The sequence below is a fragment of the Mauremys reevesii genome, linkage group 1, assembly GCF_016161935.1.
Source record: "Mauremys reevesii isolate NIE-2019 linkage group 1, ASM1616193v1, whole genome shotgun sequence".
Taxonomy (NCBI): domain Eukaryota; kingdom Metazoa; phylum Chordata; order Testudines; family Geoemydidae; genus Mauremys; species Mauremys reevesii.
In genome coordinates, this window is record NC_052623.1 from 254,423,893 (window position 1) to 254,439,505 (window position 15,613).

Sequence of the window (15,613 nt, forward strand, 5' to 3'; positions counted from 1 at the left end):
AGCACATAGGGTACACAGGGCACCAGGAAATTTGGTGCCCCATGCAGCTGCATACTATGCGTATGGGTAAGGATGGCCCTGCTTGTGTGGTCGCGGTGCAGAGCTGGGAGAGCTCTCCCAGCACTCTTAAAAAGGGGGGGGGGAACCCTCAATGTGAGGTGTAGCTACCAGCGCTGGGGGCACTGTTTACCCTGGCATTAATTGCCAGTGTAGACAAGCCCTAGTGTAAAGAGGTCTAGGTGGCACACTGGGTGATTGCAGCACTACTGTTTTTGTGGTGCAATGGCTCTGTCTCACACATTGGATTTTGGAAGCTGGCTATTGAAAGCTTCAGTAGATGCAGAGTGTGGCAGCTCATCTCATGACCAGAGAATCATCGTGAGCATTGAACATCAGTTCCACAAATAAGTTGAATGCAATTGCATGGGGTGTACAACGTTGTGGAATTTGACTCTCAATGTTTTGTATCTCAGGCATTAGAAAGCTGAAAGGAGAATGTGGTTTAATGGTAGAAGATTTGCATTTTCTTGTTCAGTTCATTTTAGGATGTAGAATATATCAACCAGGTGGGCAAGTTTTGCACACCATGCCACATTGGCAATCAAGTCTGTATATACAGATTCCTTCAAAGTTAAGAACATTTTACATTCGTGTCTCAGCTTATACAAATGTGAGGGAACTTTTCCATGGGAAAACCAACATATTTCTGTGTCCAAAAGTAAATTTGGGTGTTCTGCTCCCATTTCCTCACACAACAGCAAGAAAAGGCAACATTTTAAGGACCGTGATTTTTATTAAGTTCACTATCTTTACTGCTCCCTCTAACAATAAAGAAAGTTCTCCTGGCAGTGTTTAGGCCACAAGAGCTTCACAGTGTAGGAAACAGTGGGTCACCAACACACCTGGGTTTTGTTCTTTGACCTTGCTTACAATCCCTTTCACTTTTGTCAGTCATGGAGGCTGCCCTGTTTGTGCGAATACTAGGACAATTTTTCCAGTGCAGTTCTCCCTCTTCAGGGAAGGTTCTTGTCACCTTTAATATTGCGTCTCAAGTTGTGTGACCTGGCAGTTGTTTGCAAAATAAAAAAATATATATCTTATACCAGTGTCCCCAACCCTTTTCATCTGGTGGGCACCAGACGACGAGCCACAGAGGACCGTCAATGTACCTGACGTTAGCCAAGAGTTGAACATGACCACTGAGATCTGTTGATTTATCAAGTTGCAGTGTAAACCTTCTGCTTGATTTTTTTTTTTTTTCTTGGAGCAATCTGAATATCAGCTGACATATCAATATGGTGACTTATCGTATTATCTGAAAGGGGAACTTTTGCGATTTCGTTGACTGCATTTGCACCTAATGTTACTTTAACATTTTTCTTTCATGCTGGTAAAATTAACATCTCTGTGATTGTATGCAGCTTTTTTGCCTTCACCACAAGCTCAGCATCCAGCATCCAGCTTGCGTCCAGCACTTAATCAGAAACTGTTACGGTCTTTGGTCATTTGTTTATGGTCCTTCAAACACTTGAAAAAATGTTGTGCTTGTTGGCCAGGGCCAGATGTTTGCTTGTAAGGTGTTTTAACTTATCTGGCCCCATGGCATGGCTTGAGAGTTTCTTCCCACATATGAGACATTGTGGAAGAGGGCAAGATGGTTCATCTGTGAATAAAAATCCAAATAGCAAATAAGTCTCCCAGTAGTGTCGGCTCACCACTTTGACTTCGCTGTGTTCACATTTCGTTTCATCTCTGAAAGTAGATGTGGTGGTGCCGTGCCAGAATCTTTCTTCAAACGTGTATCCATTTTTTGAGTCTTCAATTCAAAATTCACCACTGTAACTGAAAGGTTGATAAGAAAACACGGCTACTGTATAATACCATGAAAGTGGCAAGGTCATTTGAGTGTAGCGTGATGCAATTTCTGTCTTGCGCATGTTTACCCAAAGATCAACAACACCAAATGCAATTTGGGTCTGACACTAATTAAAATAAATGAGATTATTTTTCCCCACAAGTGACAATTCCAAAATTCTGTTCGTGCTTGACAGCACAATAGCATGTCGTGGCACATAAGTTGGGAAACACTGCACTGGAGTACTGCAGGTCTGCCAAGGTCCTACTGGCCCTGGAGACAGGCACTCGTGTGAGGATTCAGCCATTAGAGAGACAGCAGAAGAAGTGGACTAAAGCAGTTCTGGGGGGTGCAATGGCACCCAGGTTATATGAGGTGACTACACAAGAGTGGTAGGTGATCAGAGATCATCAGAATGGAGTAACAGAGAACCACTGAGAAGCCAACTCCACAGGGAGGGAGGAGCGTTTGCTAGACTTAGAGACAGGTGACAGGAAGAGAGAGAAGTCTTCCCCCATGTTGGTTGCCTGCTGAGGAGATCAAACTATCTCAAAGACTCAGTGACCAGCTGAGTCTGTGGTAAAGACAAGTTTCCATCTCTGCTATGTGCTAGTAGCCTGGGGCCAAAGGGACCCGGGGTGAGGTCCTGGGTGTCAATGATTTGTTTTTAATGTTTGTATTAAAATTATCCTAAAATAGGAAAACTGAATTGTAATCAGTGGAACTGGAGTCAGAGGGCCCATGTTCCCTGAAGGGACTGTTACTGACATGTCACCATAGAACAGGAAACATGGGGAGTTAGGCTAAAACTCCCCATCACATAAACAGATCAGGCTATGGCATTTCATAAATATTTTATTTAAACTGCAGTTAGCTTCACACTTTGTGAATGAAACAAAATAGACCGCAGAGGCACAACGGGCATGGAATGTATATCTCACCTGTGTGCTGCTTAAAAAAAGATTATCACATGCGTTTGTTTTCATAGTCATACAGATAAGTGCTATAGTATAATGTATGTAACTGAAATGTGAAACTCAAATATGAAGCTGGAGAACCATGGTCTAGTGCAGGGGTCGGCAACCTTTCAGTAGTGGTGTGCCGAGTCTTCATTTATTCACTCTAATTTAAGGTTTCGTGTGCCAGTAATACATGTTAACGTTTTTAGAAGGTCTCTTTCTATAAAATATAACTAAACTATTGTTGTATGTAAAGTAAATAAGATTTTAAAAATGTTTTTAAGAAGCTTCATTTAAAATTTAAATTAAAATGCAGAGCCCCCTGGACCAGTGGCCAGGACCCAGGCAGTGTGAGTGCCACTGAAAATCAGCTTGCATGCCGCCTTCGGCATACATGCCATAGGTTGCCTACCCCTGGTCTAGTGATAAAAAGCATAGGACTTGGCATCAGGAGATTTGGGTTCTGTTCCTTGTTCTAGCACTGACTTTGTCACTTAACCTCTCTCTTCCTCAGTTTCATCACCTGTAGAAAGGGCAGAACACAGAACTGAGTCACAGGGTGCTGGTGAAGCTTAATTATGGCTTGAAGACTGCTTTGAGATGGAAGGCAAAACAGAAGTGCCAAGTATTTTATCAAGATGCATTTGCATTAATTTTTCCAGTTCCTGGAGTGCTGAAGCAAGGGGCATTTTATTTAGCAAGTGGCCTCAATTTGTAGACAGTGGTAAACTAATTCCTGTGGAATTCAACTATGTATGCATGTCCTTGAACCAACAATATGCTGTTTTATTGGATGTATATTTTCTATTTTGAACAATTTAATGTGGACAAAATTATCCATGTTAGAAACACTCTTAGTTAACCAGTAATGAAAACATTTCTTTGAACCAGAGTTACTGAGATTTCATTTCATGGCACTCTGTTTTCTATGTAGGTAGAGGCAGCAAAGAGTTCTGTGGCACCTTATAGACTAACAAACGTATTGGAGCATAAGCTTTCACTTAACATTGTAGTTATGTTCCTGAAAAATGTGACTTTAAGCGAAATAATGTTAAGTGAATCCAATTTTCCCATAAGAATTAATGTAAATGAGGGGGTGAGGTTCCAGGGAAATTTTCACCAGACAAAAGACTAATCTCTCTCTCTCTCACACACTCACATACACTAAGTTTTAAATAAACAATTTAATACTGGTAGACAGTGATGATGATTGCGAAGCTTGGTTGAGGTGGAGGAGTCAAAGGGTAGGATATTTTCCAGGGAATGCCTTACTGCTAAATGAACTAGCAATTGACTGAGCCCTCAAGGGTTAACTCTCTCAACACTCTACAAGGCAGCAGGAAAGGAGGGAGGGCAGACAGACACCCTGTGAGTGAGGAAAAAAATGTGCATTTCCCCTTTAAGTAGCTGACCCCAGGCTTAAGTACACTGCCTTGTTAATTAAATCATCTTGCTGAGACCTGAGACCCACAGCTACTGTCTAGAAGCTCCCTCCGTCCATCGTGTGTCCCCCCCTGCTCTATGGAAGATGGGGTAAATGGGGTGCAGGAGCAGGGGATAGGGGGAGACACCCTGACAGCCCCCTTCCCCCTATACAGCAAGCTGGAGTCTTTGGGAACAGCTCCAAGGCAGAGGGTAGAGCAGCACATGGCAGTGGGGGGAGGGACAGCTGCTGCACAAGGAACTTAGGGGAGTGAGGAGCTGGTGTTGGGGGCTGCTGGTCCACCCTGGTTCCAACCATCCACCAGCTAGCTGCAATGGGCTGCTCTTGCTGCAAGCAGTGGACAAAACAGGCGGCTGCCAAATGACATTGGAAGGGAGCATTTCACAACTTTAAACGAGCATGTACCCAAATTGATCAGCAACTTAACATTAAAACAGCGTTAACTGGGATGACTTTAAGTGAGGAGTTTCTGTATAAGTACTGTAGTGCAATCTCTTTATCATGAAAGTTGAACTTACAAATGTACAATTGTGTACCAAAAAATGCATTAAAAAAGAAAACAAAGTCCACTCAGTCCTACTCCTTGTCCAGCCAATTGCCCAAACAAGTTTGTTTACAAAGTCACCTGAAAGTAAGAACAGATGTTTTCATGGCACTGTTGTAGCCGGCGTTGCAAGATATCTACCTGCCAGATGTGCTAAAGATTCATATGTCCTTTCATGTTTCAACCACCATGCCAGAGGACATGCGTCTATGCTGATGACGGGTTCTGCTTGATAACAACAATCCAAAGCAGTACGGACTGACGCATGTTTGTTTTCATTATCTGAGTCAGATGCCACCAGCAGAAGGTTGATTTTCTTTTTTGGTGGTTTGAGTTCTGTAGTTTCCGCTTCAGAGTGTTGCTCTTTTAAGACTTCTGAAAGCATGCTCCACACCTTGTCCCTCTCAGATTTTGGAAGGCACTTCAGATTCTTAAACCTTGGGTCGAGTGCTGTAGCTATCTTTAGAAATCACACACTGGTACCTTCTTTGCATTTTGTGAAATCTGCAGTGAATGTGTTCTTAAAATGAACATGTGCTGGGCCATCATCTGAGACTGCTATAACATGTAATATATGGCAGAATGCAGGTAAAACAGAACAGGGGACACGCAATTCCTCCCCCAATGAGTTCAGCCACAAATTTAATTAACACATTCTTTTTTTATGAGTGTCGTCGGCATGGAAGCATGTCCTTTGGAATGGTTGCTGAAGCGTGAAGGGGTATACAAATGTTTAGCATATCTGCCACGTAAATACCTTGCAATGCCGGCTACAAAACTGCCATGCAAATACCTGTTTTCACTTACTGGTGACATTTGCAAATAAGAAGAGGGCAGCATTATCTCCTGTAAATGTAAACAAACTTGTTTGTCTTAGCGATTGGCTGAACAAGAAGTAGGACTGAGTGGACTTGTAGGCTCTAAAGTTTTACACTGTTTCGTTTTTGACTGTGGTTATGTAACACAAAAATCTACATTTGTAAGTTGCACTTTCACAACAGATTGTAATACAAATACTTGTATGAGGTGTATTGAAAAATACTGTTGCTTTTGTATCTTTTTTTACAGTGCAAATATTTGGAATAAATAATGCACTTTGATTTCAATTACAACACAATATAATATATATGAAGATGTAGAAAAACATCCAAAATATTTAATGAATTTCAATTGGTATTCTATTGTTTAATAGTGCGATTAAAACTGCGAGTAATCATGATTAATTTTTCTAACCGTGATAAATTTGTTTTAGTTAATCACATGAGTTAACTGCGATTAATCGACAGCCCTAGCTCTGAGATTACTCAGCTGTCGTCACGCACGCACGCTCCCCAGGCTACAGTGTCTTTGATGGTCATGTTCTATACTAGAGGTCTCAAACTCAAATGACCATGAGGGCTAGTTCATTGGCCTGAGGGCCACATCAGTGACACCCTCCCCCCTCTCTGCCCCCAGCCCTGCCCCCATTCCAACCCCTTTCCTGAAGTCTCCACCCCAACTCTGCCCCCTCCCTGCCCCCAGAGGGTGTATGAGGGGTGTGGTGGGGGTGCAGGCAGGGGGCTCAGGGTGCAGAACGGGTGTGAGATGCAGCGGGGGCTCAGAGCAGGGGCTTGGGATGCGGGGTGCAGCAGGGGGCTCAGGGCAGGGAGTGGGGGTGTGGCAGGGGGCTGGGGTTCAGGCAGGGGGCTCAGGGCAAGGGATTGGGATGCAGAAGGGGTGTGGGATGCAGCAGGGGGCTCAGGGAACAGGGTTGGGGTGTGGGGTGCAACAGGGGGCTCAGGGCAGGGAGTGGGGATGCAGCAGGGGGTTGGGGTTCAGGCAGGGGGCTCAGGGCAGAAGATTGGGGTGCAGAAGGGGTGTGGGATGCAGCAGGGGGCTCAGGGCACGGGGTTGGGTTGGGGGGTGCAGGAGGGCTTCGGGCTCTGGGGTGGCAGCGGTGTGGGCCGGGACCAGGGCAGGCTGCTGCCCCCGGAAGTAGCTGGAGCCATGTCCCTGTGGCCTCTGGGGGAGGGGAACGCAGGCAGTGATGAGCTGCCAAAATCTTAACCGGTTCCCTATAAAAAGTTCTGATTTAAGGGGGGGAGCGGGGGAGGGGCCAGGGGAGACATACCCGTGGGGCCGGGGGCCCCTGCAGGGCCTGGGGCAAATTGCCCCACTTGCCCCCCTGCAACCCTAAAATTTACAGCCCCCTCCCCACTCACCTTGCAGTCAGCTCAAAGCAGCAGGACGACTCAGGAGCTCAGCTGAGCTGCCCAGCTGCTGGCCATGCTGCAGCTCTGCGGGGGGGTGGCTGGGGGGAGACATCCTCATGGGGCCAGGGACCCCTGCAGGGCCCGGACCAATTGCCCCACTTGCCCCCTCCCCTCTAGCCAGCCCTGGAGCTTGCAGCAGGACCCCCCACACACACCTTGCTGGGACTCTCAAAAAGTGGTAACAGGACAACTCCAGAGCTCAGCTGAGCTGCCCAGCTGATGCCGGCGGCTGGCCACGCTGCAGCTGGGGGGAAGCGGGGCAAAGGCCGGGGGAGCCTCAGCCTCCCCAGCTGGGAATCCTGGGAGCAACAGGATGGTCCGGCCCACGGACCGGAGTTCTTTGCCCACCCCCTGGCCCTTTAACAACCGGTTCTCCACAGAGGTCTAATTTTAGCAACCAGTTCTTGGGATCTGTGGGAACCGGCTCCAGCTCACCACTGGACGCAGGGTTCTGCATGCTGCTTGCCGCGCCTCCAGATACCTCCCCCGAAGCTCCCATTGGCCGTGGTTCCCTGTTCCCGGCCAATGGGAGCTGCAGGGGGAGGTGCCTAGAAGTCAGGGCAACACACGGACGGAGCCCTCTGCTTCTTCCCCCCCCCCCCCCCCTCCGCGGGATACGATGCCAGCAGTTTCAGGGAGAGGCACGAGGCTTGAGGGCGCAATCCCGCGGGTGTAGTTTTCCCACCCCTCCCCTGGAGGTAGGCTGAGGGGGTGGGCGCGGGCTGTGTGTTTGAGACCCCTGTTCTGTACCTTATTTAATAGGCAGCCTGCTAATCTATTCTCTTTTTTTACTGTTATCTGAGCAGATCTCTATAGTCTGCAACCTTTTCTCATACTGAATAGTAGCTTACTACATAGATATATGGCTAATCATGTGCAGGAGTTCAGATTATATTGATGATAGTATCTTTGTCTTTAAAATCAGTCACTGTGTATCGTACTTTTATGGCACCATTACCATATTATCTGAGCACCTTGCCATTTATAATGTATTTATCCTCAAAACACCCCTTTGAGGTAGGGAAGGACTATTATCCTATTTTTCAGATGGGGAGCTGAGTTGCAGCTGAGTCCAACACCCAAGATCCAGCCTGAGCTGCAACTTCAAAGTGCTGTTTATACAGCTATTTTTAGACTGCTAGCACAAGCTCCACTAGCCTCAGTCTGTTGACCCAGGCTGGGAGGCTAATTCCCATGGGCCAATACCCTGAGTCATTAGCTCATGGTCACATGGGAAGTCTCCAGTGGAACAGATTCTGACCCTGGGACAAGGACACACAAACTCTTCCCCTCCCCCGCCCCCCCGCCCTGCCTGCCTGCAGGGAAAGGGATCGAGAGCCACCAGAGCCAGGACACTGTGGGTCGGGGTGGGCTTGGGCCACGTGGACTGTTCAGGGGTGATCAGAAGTTCTCCTTTCCGCTCTCTCCACCACACCCACACATGGTGGGGAGGGAAAGTGGGACAGAACCACCTTTGAAAAGATGTTTTTTTTTTCCTTGTTGCATGAGAGTCTCTAAAAACAAGGCTGAATTTTTTACTATGGGAAGGGCAGAAGGAGGACAGTCAGGCCCAGCAAGGAGTGTGAAGAAGTTGGACACAGGAGGTCATGGGGAGGGGGTTTACGTACGTGAAATGGAAAAGAGAAATTGTATTATACTTACAGCAAATGGCTTTTGTGTTGTGTGTTTTTCTTGCATCTCTTTTTGTCTGCTAGAGGATAGTCTCTTTGGGGGTGGGGGACTGTATTCTATTGTGTGTTCACAGGGTCTAGCACAATGGGCTCCTGAGCCTGGCTCTGAAATCCAGATGAATAATATGAAGAAATGAAAACAGTTTTCCCAGGCGAAAACCTAACCACTGACCCACCCTTCATCTCTGAATGTGGTGCTAAATTTGCAATACGTACTTGGTAGTGTTTGAATTACTGCTGGAAATTAAATTGAAAGGTATTTGTCTGTCGGTTTGAGAGGACTTGGGCTTCTCATTCAGATCCTCAAGGATGGGGAATCACAGCTTCTCCTCTTTACAGTTCTTCTCATTTTTAAATTTACCCAGTGTTCACTCCAAGGGTTCATCAATATATTGATATTCTCTTTAAGATATTTGTAATGGGTTCAAACCTACTAAACCGGCTGGAGTGGGCAGAGCTCCATTTGATAGCATGTCTTTCTATCCTGCTGTCACTTCCCCCCCCCCCCCACTCCCCAGAAAACACAATTGTTGGGGAGGGGTTAATTTCAAAACAAAGAAACAGTGGAATTTAAAATTATTTTTGAAGGAAACATGGACTCCTACTGTTTGCTGAAATTCAGCTTTCCTGCTTGCTCACCTCGGTGAGAGCGTGAATGAGATCATCTCTAAACGTTTTGGAGTAGAGGAAAACTAGGATTTGCAAGGTTGTATTCCGGTTTCAGATATATACAAGTTGGGCTTGCATTTGAGCATTCAAAGTCAAAATATGTGTCAAAGTTTTTAAAATAACAGAAGCAAAATTGTTATAAATTATATTGTGTGTTTTGGCAAAACTCTGCTGATAGGACTCAACATCTGTACCAGAAAGGAAATAATTAGTGGCCCAGTTCCAGCGAACCGACTATTCAATACAAAGATAGTAAACCAATTATTAATAAACATAATAATAATAGCTTGTTTTGCATATATATAGCACTAAGCAGGGCTGTGGGGAATACAAGTTTTTAGGTACTTGCGTCCTTAAAATTGGTGAAAATGTTACTTGTTGGGGATTAGTTATCCTTGGGGTTTTTGAATGTTCAAAATAGGTTGTTGGGTTTTTTTTTTTTTTTTTTTGAAGTAGGTTACATATCCTTTTGGGATCCAATGTTGCATCCGTTATGGAGGCAAAACACCATTTGGATTGGCTTTTAAGTGGTTTCCCTACTAAAATTGTCTGTGTGTGGTAATAGGAAATGTTTTTTGTAGTGAACCGTGCCTTTAAATATGTACTTTCATGATCAAGTAGTCCTATCTATCAAAGCTGGGAGGCGGTAGACAGAGTGAATGATCTGATATGAACTCATATAAATTTGGATTCAGATTTAGGAAGCGCAGTTCAACACCACCACCTGCTTCATAACACATCCAGATGTGAGGAGAAGATGGAGACTAAAACATATTTCAGAGTGGGGAAAGTGAAATTCCCACCAGGATGTACAAGTGAGGCTAACTAGTCAGTAACAGAGGCACTTAGCTCTTGTAATGCTTCTTCGGGGCTTAGATCCTGGTAAAATTCTTCAGCATGAACTGGGTATTAGATGAATTATGGTGATAGTGGTTTTTTAAAACCTCTAACACTGTATTTGCCATAGTACAAAACACATGCCCAGTGCACTGCATGACCCCAAATGGCTCTGTCTTAAAAGTGTAGCAGGATTTCTAGGATAGATGAGTGAGAGATTTTATGCAGGTGGCTTTGACTGGTGAGCTCTTGGAAGAAAGGAATTTTAAGAAGGAATTTGAATGGAAGTGGTGTTACCTTGCACCTTTAGGGTGAAAGAGTTCCCAGTTACAGCAAGAAAGCATTAAAGAAAATATAGAAGAAAGCAGGAAGTCAGGAGTGGGATAAAGATACAAAGGAAGTGCTGAAATAAGGCATTTGCTCTTTTTTATTTTTATTATTCCCTGTACAAAGTTGAACATGATGCAAGTCTAAGATGGTATAATTTCTGTGCTCAGGTACTGAAAGCGGAGTTGAGTTTAAGTACGAACTTTAATTTAACTTACAACAGAGTGCTGGAACAATTTATATAGTGGGGGTGCTGAGAGCCTTTGAGCCAAACTGTAAACCCCATATATGATGGAAAGCACTTCAAGCCAGGGGGTGCAGCAGTACCCCAGAACCCCTAGTTCCAGCACCTATGACCTACGCTATCCTGACAGTTACTTTTCCTGCTATATGTATCTCTTCTGTTCACTTGGTGTGCAAGTTACACCAGCTTATACTCACTTGCACCATCTTACATATCACCTTCCAGTCTTCCTATAGACAGAGGCAGAGTTGTGGCATGTGCAAAAAGTCAGAGGAAAGCAAAGCAAATATATCAACTGAACAGTTATTGAGGAAGATTACTTCAGTGCTGTTTATGAACATGTGCCATGTTTTGGTTCACATTATCCAAATTTACCAAGAACAGTCAGTCAGGTTTAACCCATTCTGTTCCTCTTGCCCCAGAATGAAATTCATCCAGGGTTTTTAAGCTTTTTTTTCTCTTTTCTTTCCTCCTTGTCCCCCCCTCCCCCCAAGCTCAGGGAGCATTTGTCCCTGTCACACCATCTATTTGGGTGAGGAGGAAACTGGATACATTGCATTTATGTATTTTATTTTGCTGACCACTTTGTTAGTCATGGATACTGTTTGATACGGTCTGAGCAAAATTACACCTGCAACAGGGTAATTGTCCTACAAGGTCAACAGGGCATGAAGGAAAAGGGGTGGGGTTCTTAGCAAACTAGACTTGGGGATCTTCAACAGTTTGTTTGTAAATAGTAACATTACTCTTTCCAGTTACCTGTCATGTCTGTACTTTTCTAAGATGATTTGCATTTACACAATACGAAATTGACTGATTTAATCTCTTTCCTTACATTTACCTGCAAACAAAAAGAGTCAGAAGAGAGGTGGTTGAGACAGAGGAGAGTGAAGAGGAAAGTGCGGTCAGTAGGCCTCAAGTGCTACCAGTGTACTGGCTTCATCCTCTGACCCTGCACCTTCCTTCAGTATTTGTGGCAAGGACTGTTCCTCAAAAATTGAACTTTTTAGCTACTCGCAATGCTGCAGCATGTCAGTTTTTTTGAGATGCCATCAAAATATGTACCAAGGCATTGCCAAGCACAGGGTGCAAGAGCCTTACTATTTTAAAACTGGATTCATTCCAATGACCCCATTCTATTTGCAGTCTACACCAAAAAGGCCAGCATTTTATGAATACATTGTAGAATCTTTTTCTGTTGTTCCTCTGCTCTGGAGTTCTAATCTTCACCTTTACTTTAGTTCAAAGAAGCCGTTTAAACACGCTCTATTTGCACAATGAAAAGGATTCTGGAAACAAAAGTCACTTAGTAACAATGGGACTGTAAGTACCAACCAGAGGAAAGGGCTACTGATTTTATCATTTAACCTTGTTTTTTTATACAGTGGTGAAATCAACAGTTGTAGAAACTTCCAAAATAGCTGAGGCATTAGATGAAAACCACTTACTGTTTCCCCGTGCTTTGCTCCTGTGGTTTGAAGGTTATGTAAGTTGATTCCCTTGTTTTTCTATTTAACAGGAATGAAACCTCTTCCAACTGACTCTCTCTCCTCTCTCATTAGTTTTGCTTGCTTGCTCGAGCGCTCTCTCCCCTACACAAAACAGGCATGCCGTCAAAGAGGTGGGGCGTATTACATGCTGTGTCTTTGAACTGTAAACTTTCAGTATATACAGAGCATCTGATTAGAACTCCTTCTCAATGGGCTACAAAATTTGTAAATGGGGTATATGTGAACCTGTCATATGATCATTAACATTGTGAACTCGATTACTGGTGAAAACAGCAGCATTAGAGTGAATTTGGTATCAGCATACATGAAAACCATGTCTTTTGATCTAGGTAAGGCTGACTTGTTTGGATTTTTGAATTGTTTTTGTTGACTGTTAGTCTTCGAATTTGAGTTGTTACCTGCAGAATATTTAATAGTGTTTTAGTCCAAAGAAAAGCAAAGTTTTATATCTGGTGCCTTAGATGTATAAACATATTATAAATTCAGCTGCTTGATTGTGTAATACATTTGGAACATGTTTGTTCTAACTGACGAATCAGTTTGTAGATTTTTTTTTCTTCCAGCGTTTGCTAAGTTCATCATGCAAAAATACTGTTACTTTCTGCACATCTTGCTACTTTCACCTCAACTCTCAAACAATTGAGTTTGCAGATATTTAAGTGCTTTCTATTTCTGGTTTGCTATTGAGCTGACAGCAACAATTCTGTTTACAGTTGAAAGGTCCCTAGACTGTTGCTATAAATCAGTATTGTCTGAAATATTTATTTTTTTCTCAGTGGTTCATGAATTAAGTACACCTGGCTAATTTGAGAGAGAAGTTTGCTTTGCCAATTAATTCTGTATATGCGGTCTTGCAGTGGTGGCCACTTTCACTTACTCTATGCTTATTTTTCTAACTTGCTTTGCAGTAAGGAATAGTGTTAAAAAAAATATAGTTGCATTGTAATTTCAGCCTTGACAAGTGCTTACTGTGCAGGACACACAATGTAAACATTCTCTAATCCTAAGAGCAAACTATAATATTTTTTGAAAATGGAATCTAATCCAAAATTAGAGATGAAATAGATTTGTGAGGAGGTACGTTGTAAAGCCCATCACCCCTGGCTGTTCTGAAAAGCACAGAACCAGTTGGCAGGAGTAGAGGAGAGAACTTCTATGTGCTTGGGTTTGGGGTTTGGTCTGGGGTTTTGATAGTCTGCTGAGGAAGTTTGGGGTAAACTGTGCAGCTAACTCTGCAGGACTCCGTTCTCTGCTGGTCTATCCACCCCAAGCACAGTCCTCCCAACTTCAGCTTTTGCTGGTGCCAAACTTCTCACAGGTATAAAGTGTGATATGTCACCCATATCAAGCAACTCCTATTGGCTCCTCATTCATTTCATGTACCAATGCACAGGCCCAGAGGTTTTTAAAAACCATTCTGATTTTGTGTCTTCGCTCAAAGAACTGGTCTCTTATTCCTAACTCCCTCAATTTGTGTACTATCTTCTCTGCACCTTTGCACAATCTCACCACGACGGATGCAAGAATTTTTCTCTTTACATTTTTTCCCCTTCTCTGCTTTTGTATTTTTATTTCAACTTTGTAACACCAACCTGTTTTGGGGACACAATGTGTGTGAAAGAATATGCTTCATAAAAAATATGCTTCATAAAGTTGTATTGTAAAACACAAATTACTGCAGAAAGAAAGTTGGCAGGATGGGCACAGCTGTGCATTGGAAGTAAATGATAGTATTGCATATGGTCCTTGTACATAGTATGCATACATTTTTTGCTTTTTGAGGGGAAAAAATTTCTAGGATGGTTATTGTGGTCAAATTCTGTTCACATGGTATTAAGAGCAAAATTCTTTAAGGTTAGTTGCCATCTGAGTGATGTGCGATAGAACAGGGGGTTCTCAAAGTGTGGTCCGCGGATAGTTCCCGCTAAGGTGTGCACCTGGGTGGCTGCACACAAGAGAATGAAGGGCCGCCCACCTAATTAGTGGAGCTGTGCAGGGTAGCTCCCCTAATTAAGTGCCTGGACCCTGGAGAAGATGCACATGTAAGGTGAGGTGGTGGCCTTGGGGGGAATAAGGGGTAGGTGGGAGGGGGCAGTGGGGTAAGAGAGACTGTGGGAAATTTGGGACGTGCAGGGCTGCGGTGGCCAGAGAAAGAGGTGACTTTCCCCAGCTCCAGGACTGTGGTTGCTGGGGAGAGATGACCCTCCTTCCCAGCCTCAGCTCTGTGGCAGGAAAGAGAGCCTTCCCCCCCCCCCCTCCACCCGCCCCACCCCCACTTCCCAGCCCCAGCTCAGGGGCTGCTTCAGCGGGGGAGAGAGGGCATATCCATCACGTTAGAAAGGTAAGACTACTGATACTAAAATATGAGTTGTGTGCTTTTATTTGTAGAACAAAAAAAGTTTAAGATTTTATGTAGTGCTTTTATCCAAAGCGCTTTACAATAGCTCGTTAACGGTACAAACAACAATTGGAAAGATCATTAAGTGGTTTGCCGAGATCCTCAGCAATTTTCAAGTGGTCTGTGGGGGGGGGGGGGAATGGGTGGGGGGAAATTTGAGAACCATTGCGATAGAACAATTGGTGATGGGCAGCGGTTGCCTTTTAGTTTACAGAAACTGATCAATATTAAGTAAGTAAACTAGCTGTACTAGCTTGACATTGCTGAGGAGCATGGATTTCTGCATTGTGGCAGTGCTGCCCCAGCTGCTGTTTATAATTAATCTCTCTCTGTGTGTCAGGAGTTTATTACTTGGCCACCTCAATTCACATTGGGCTAAAATATGAACATACATGCTAATAGTCTGGATGCAAACTGGCAGGATGAAGTTTGAGAATCTTGATCTTGAAAGGCCAAATATTAAATGGACTCCTATATTCCACAAGGGAATTTAACATGACCTTGCCTGTGTGTTACTAGGAGGCCTCGGTTAATAGCTGACAGTTTTTTTGGGCTTGTGCTGCATTGCAGCTAGGTTGCTTGACTTGTTGACGTAAAGCAGAAGACATGAAGGTAGGAAATGGACTTCATGCACAAGGGGAGGTCTTACGGTAAAACACTGTTAAGAGAGATACTACCATATTGTGAGATTCATATCTGAGTGAACGGGAGAACCTAAGAGTAGGCTGTTCTTAGCTTCCTTCAAGAGCTAAGAACTGTGTGTGTATGTGGGGGGGAATGGTGATCAGGCAATTTCACTCAAGTTGTAACTCCTCCAGAAAAGCACTACTACCTGCAGAGGCTTGCATATACTAGTTCAAACTGTGTTCTCCAGCAACCAAC

General features: G+C 44.1%; 2 protein-coding genes across 5 annotated transcripts in view; both read left to right on the forward strand.

Annotated features, from left to right (window-relative positions):
* BICD1 (BICD cargo adaptor 1) overlaps positions 1-3,439 on the forward strand; it is a 392,914-nt gene extending 389,475 nt beyond the window's left edge. Inside the window, exon 11 of the mRNA XM_039480773.1 lies at positions 3,329-3,439. The gene's annotated coding sequence lies outside the window, so the exon portion shown is untranslated. The remainder of the gene's footprint in view (positions 1-3,328) is intronic.
* FGD4 (FYVE, RhoGEF and PH domain containing 4) overlaps positions 1-15,613 on the forward strand; it is a 204,917-nt gene that overhangs the window by 94,306 nt on the left and 94,998 nt on the right. The window contains exon 1 of one of the 4 annotated variants that reach the window (XM_039480886.1): positions 3,335-3,439. The exons of 2 other annotated variants lie outside the window; for them this stretch is intronic. In XM_039480886.1, the coding sequence (XP_039336820.1) occupies positions 3,415-3,439 (25 nt within the window). In that variant the 5' untranslated portion in view covers positions 3,335-3,414. Of the gene's footprint in view, positions 1-3,334; positions 3,440-12,601; positions 12,663-15,613 lie in introns of those variants that run through there. One more of the 4 variants, XM_039480876.1, reaches the window with a different exon arrangement.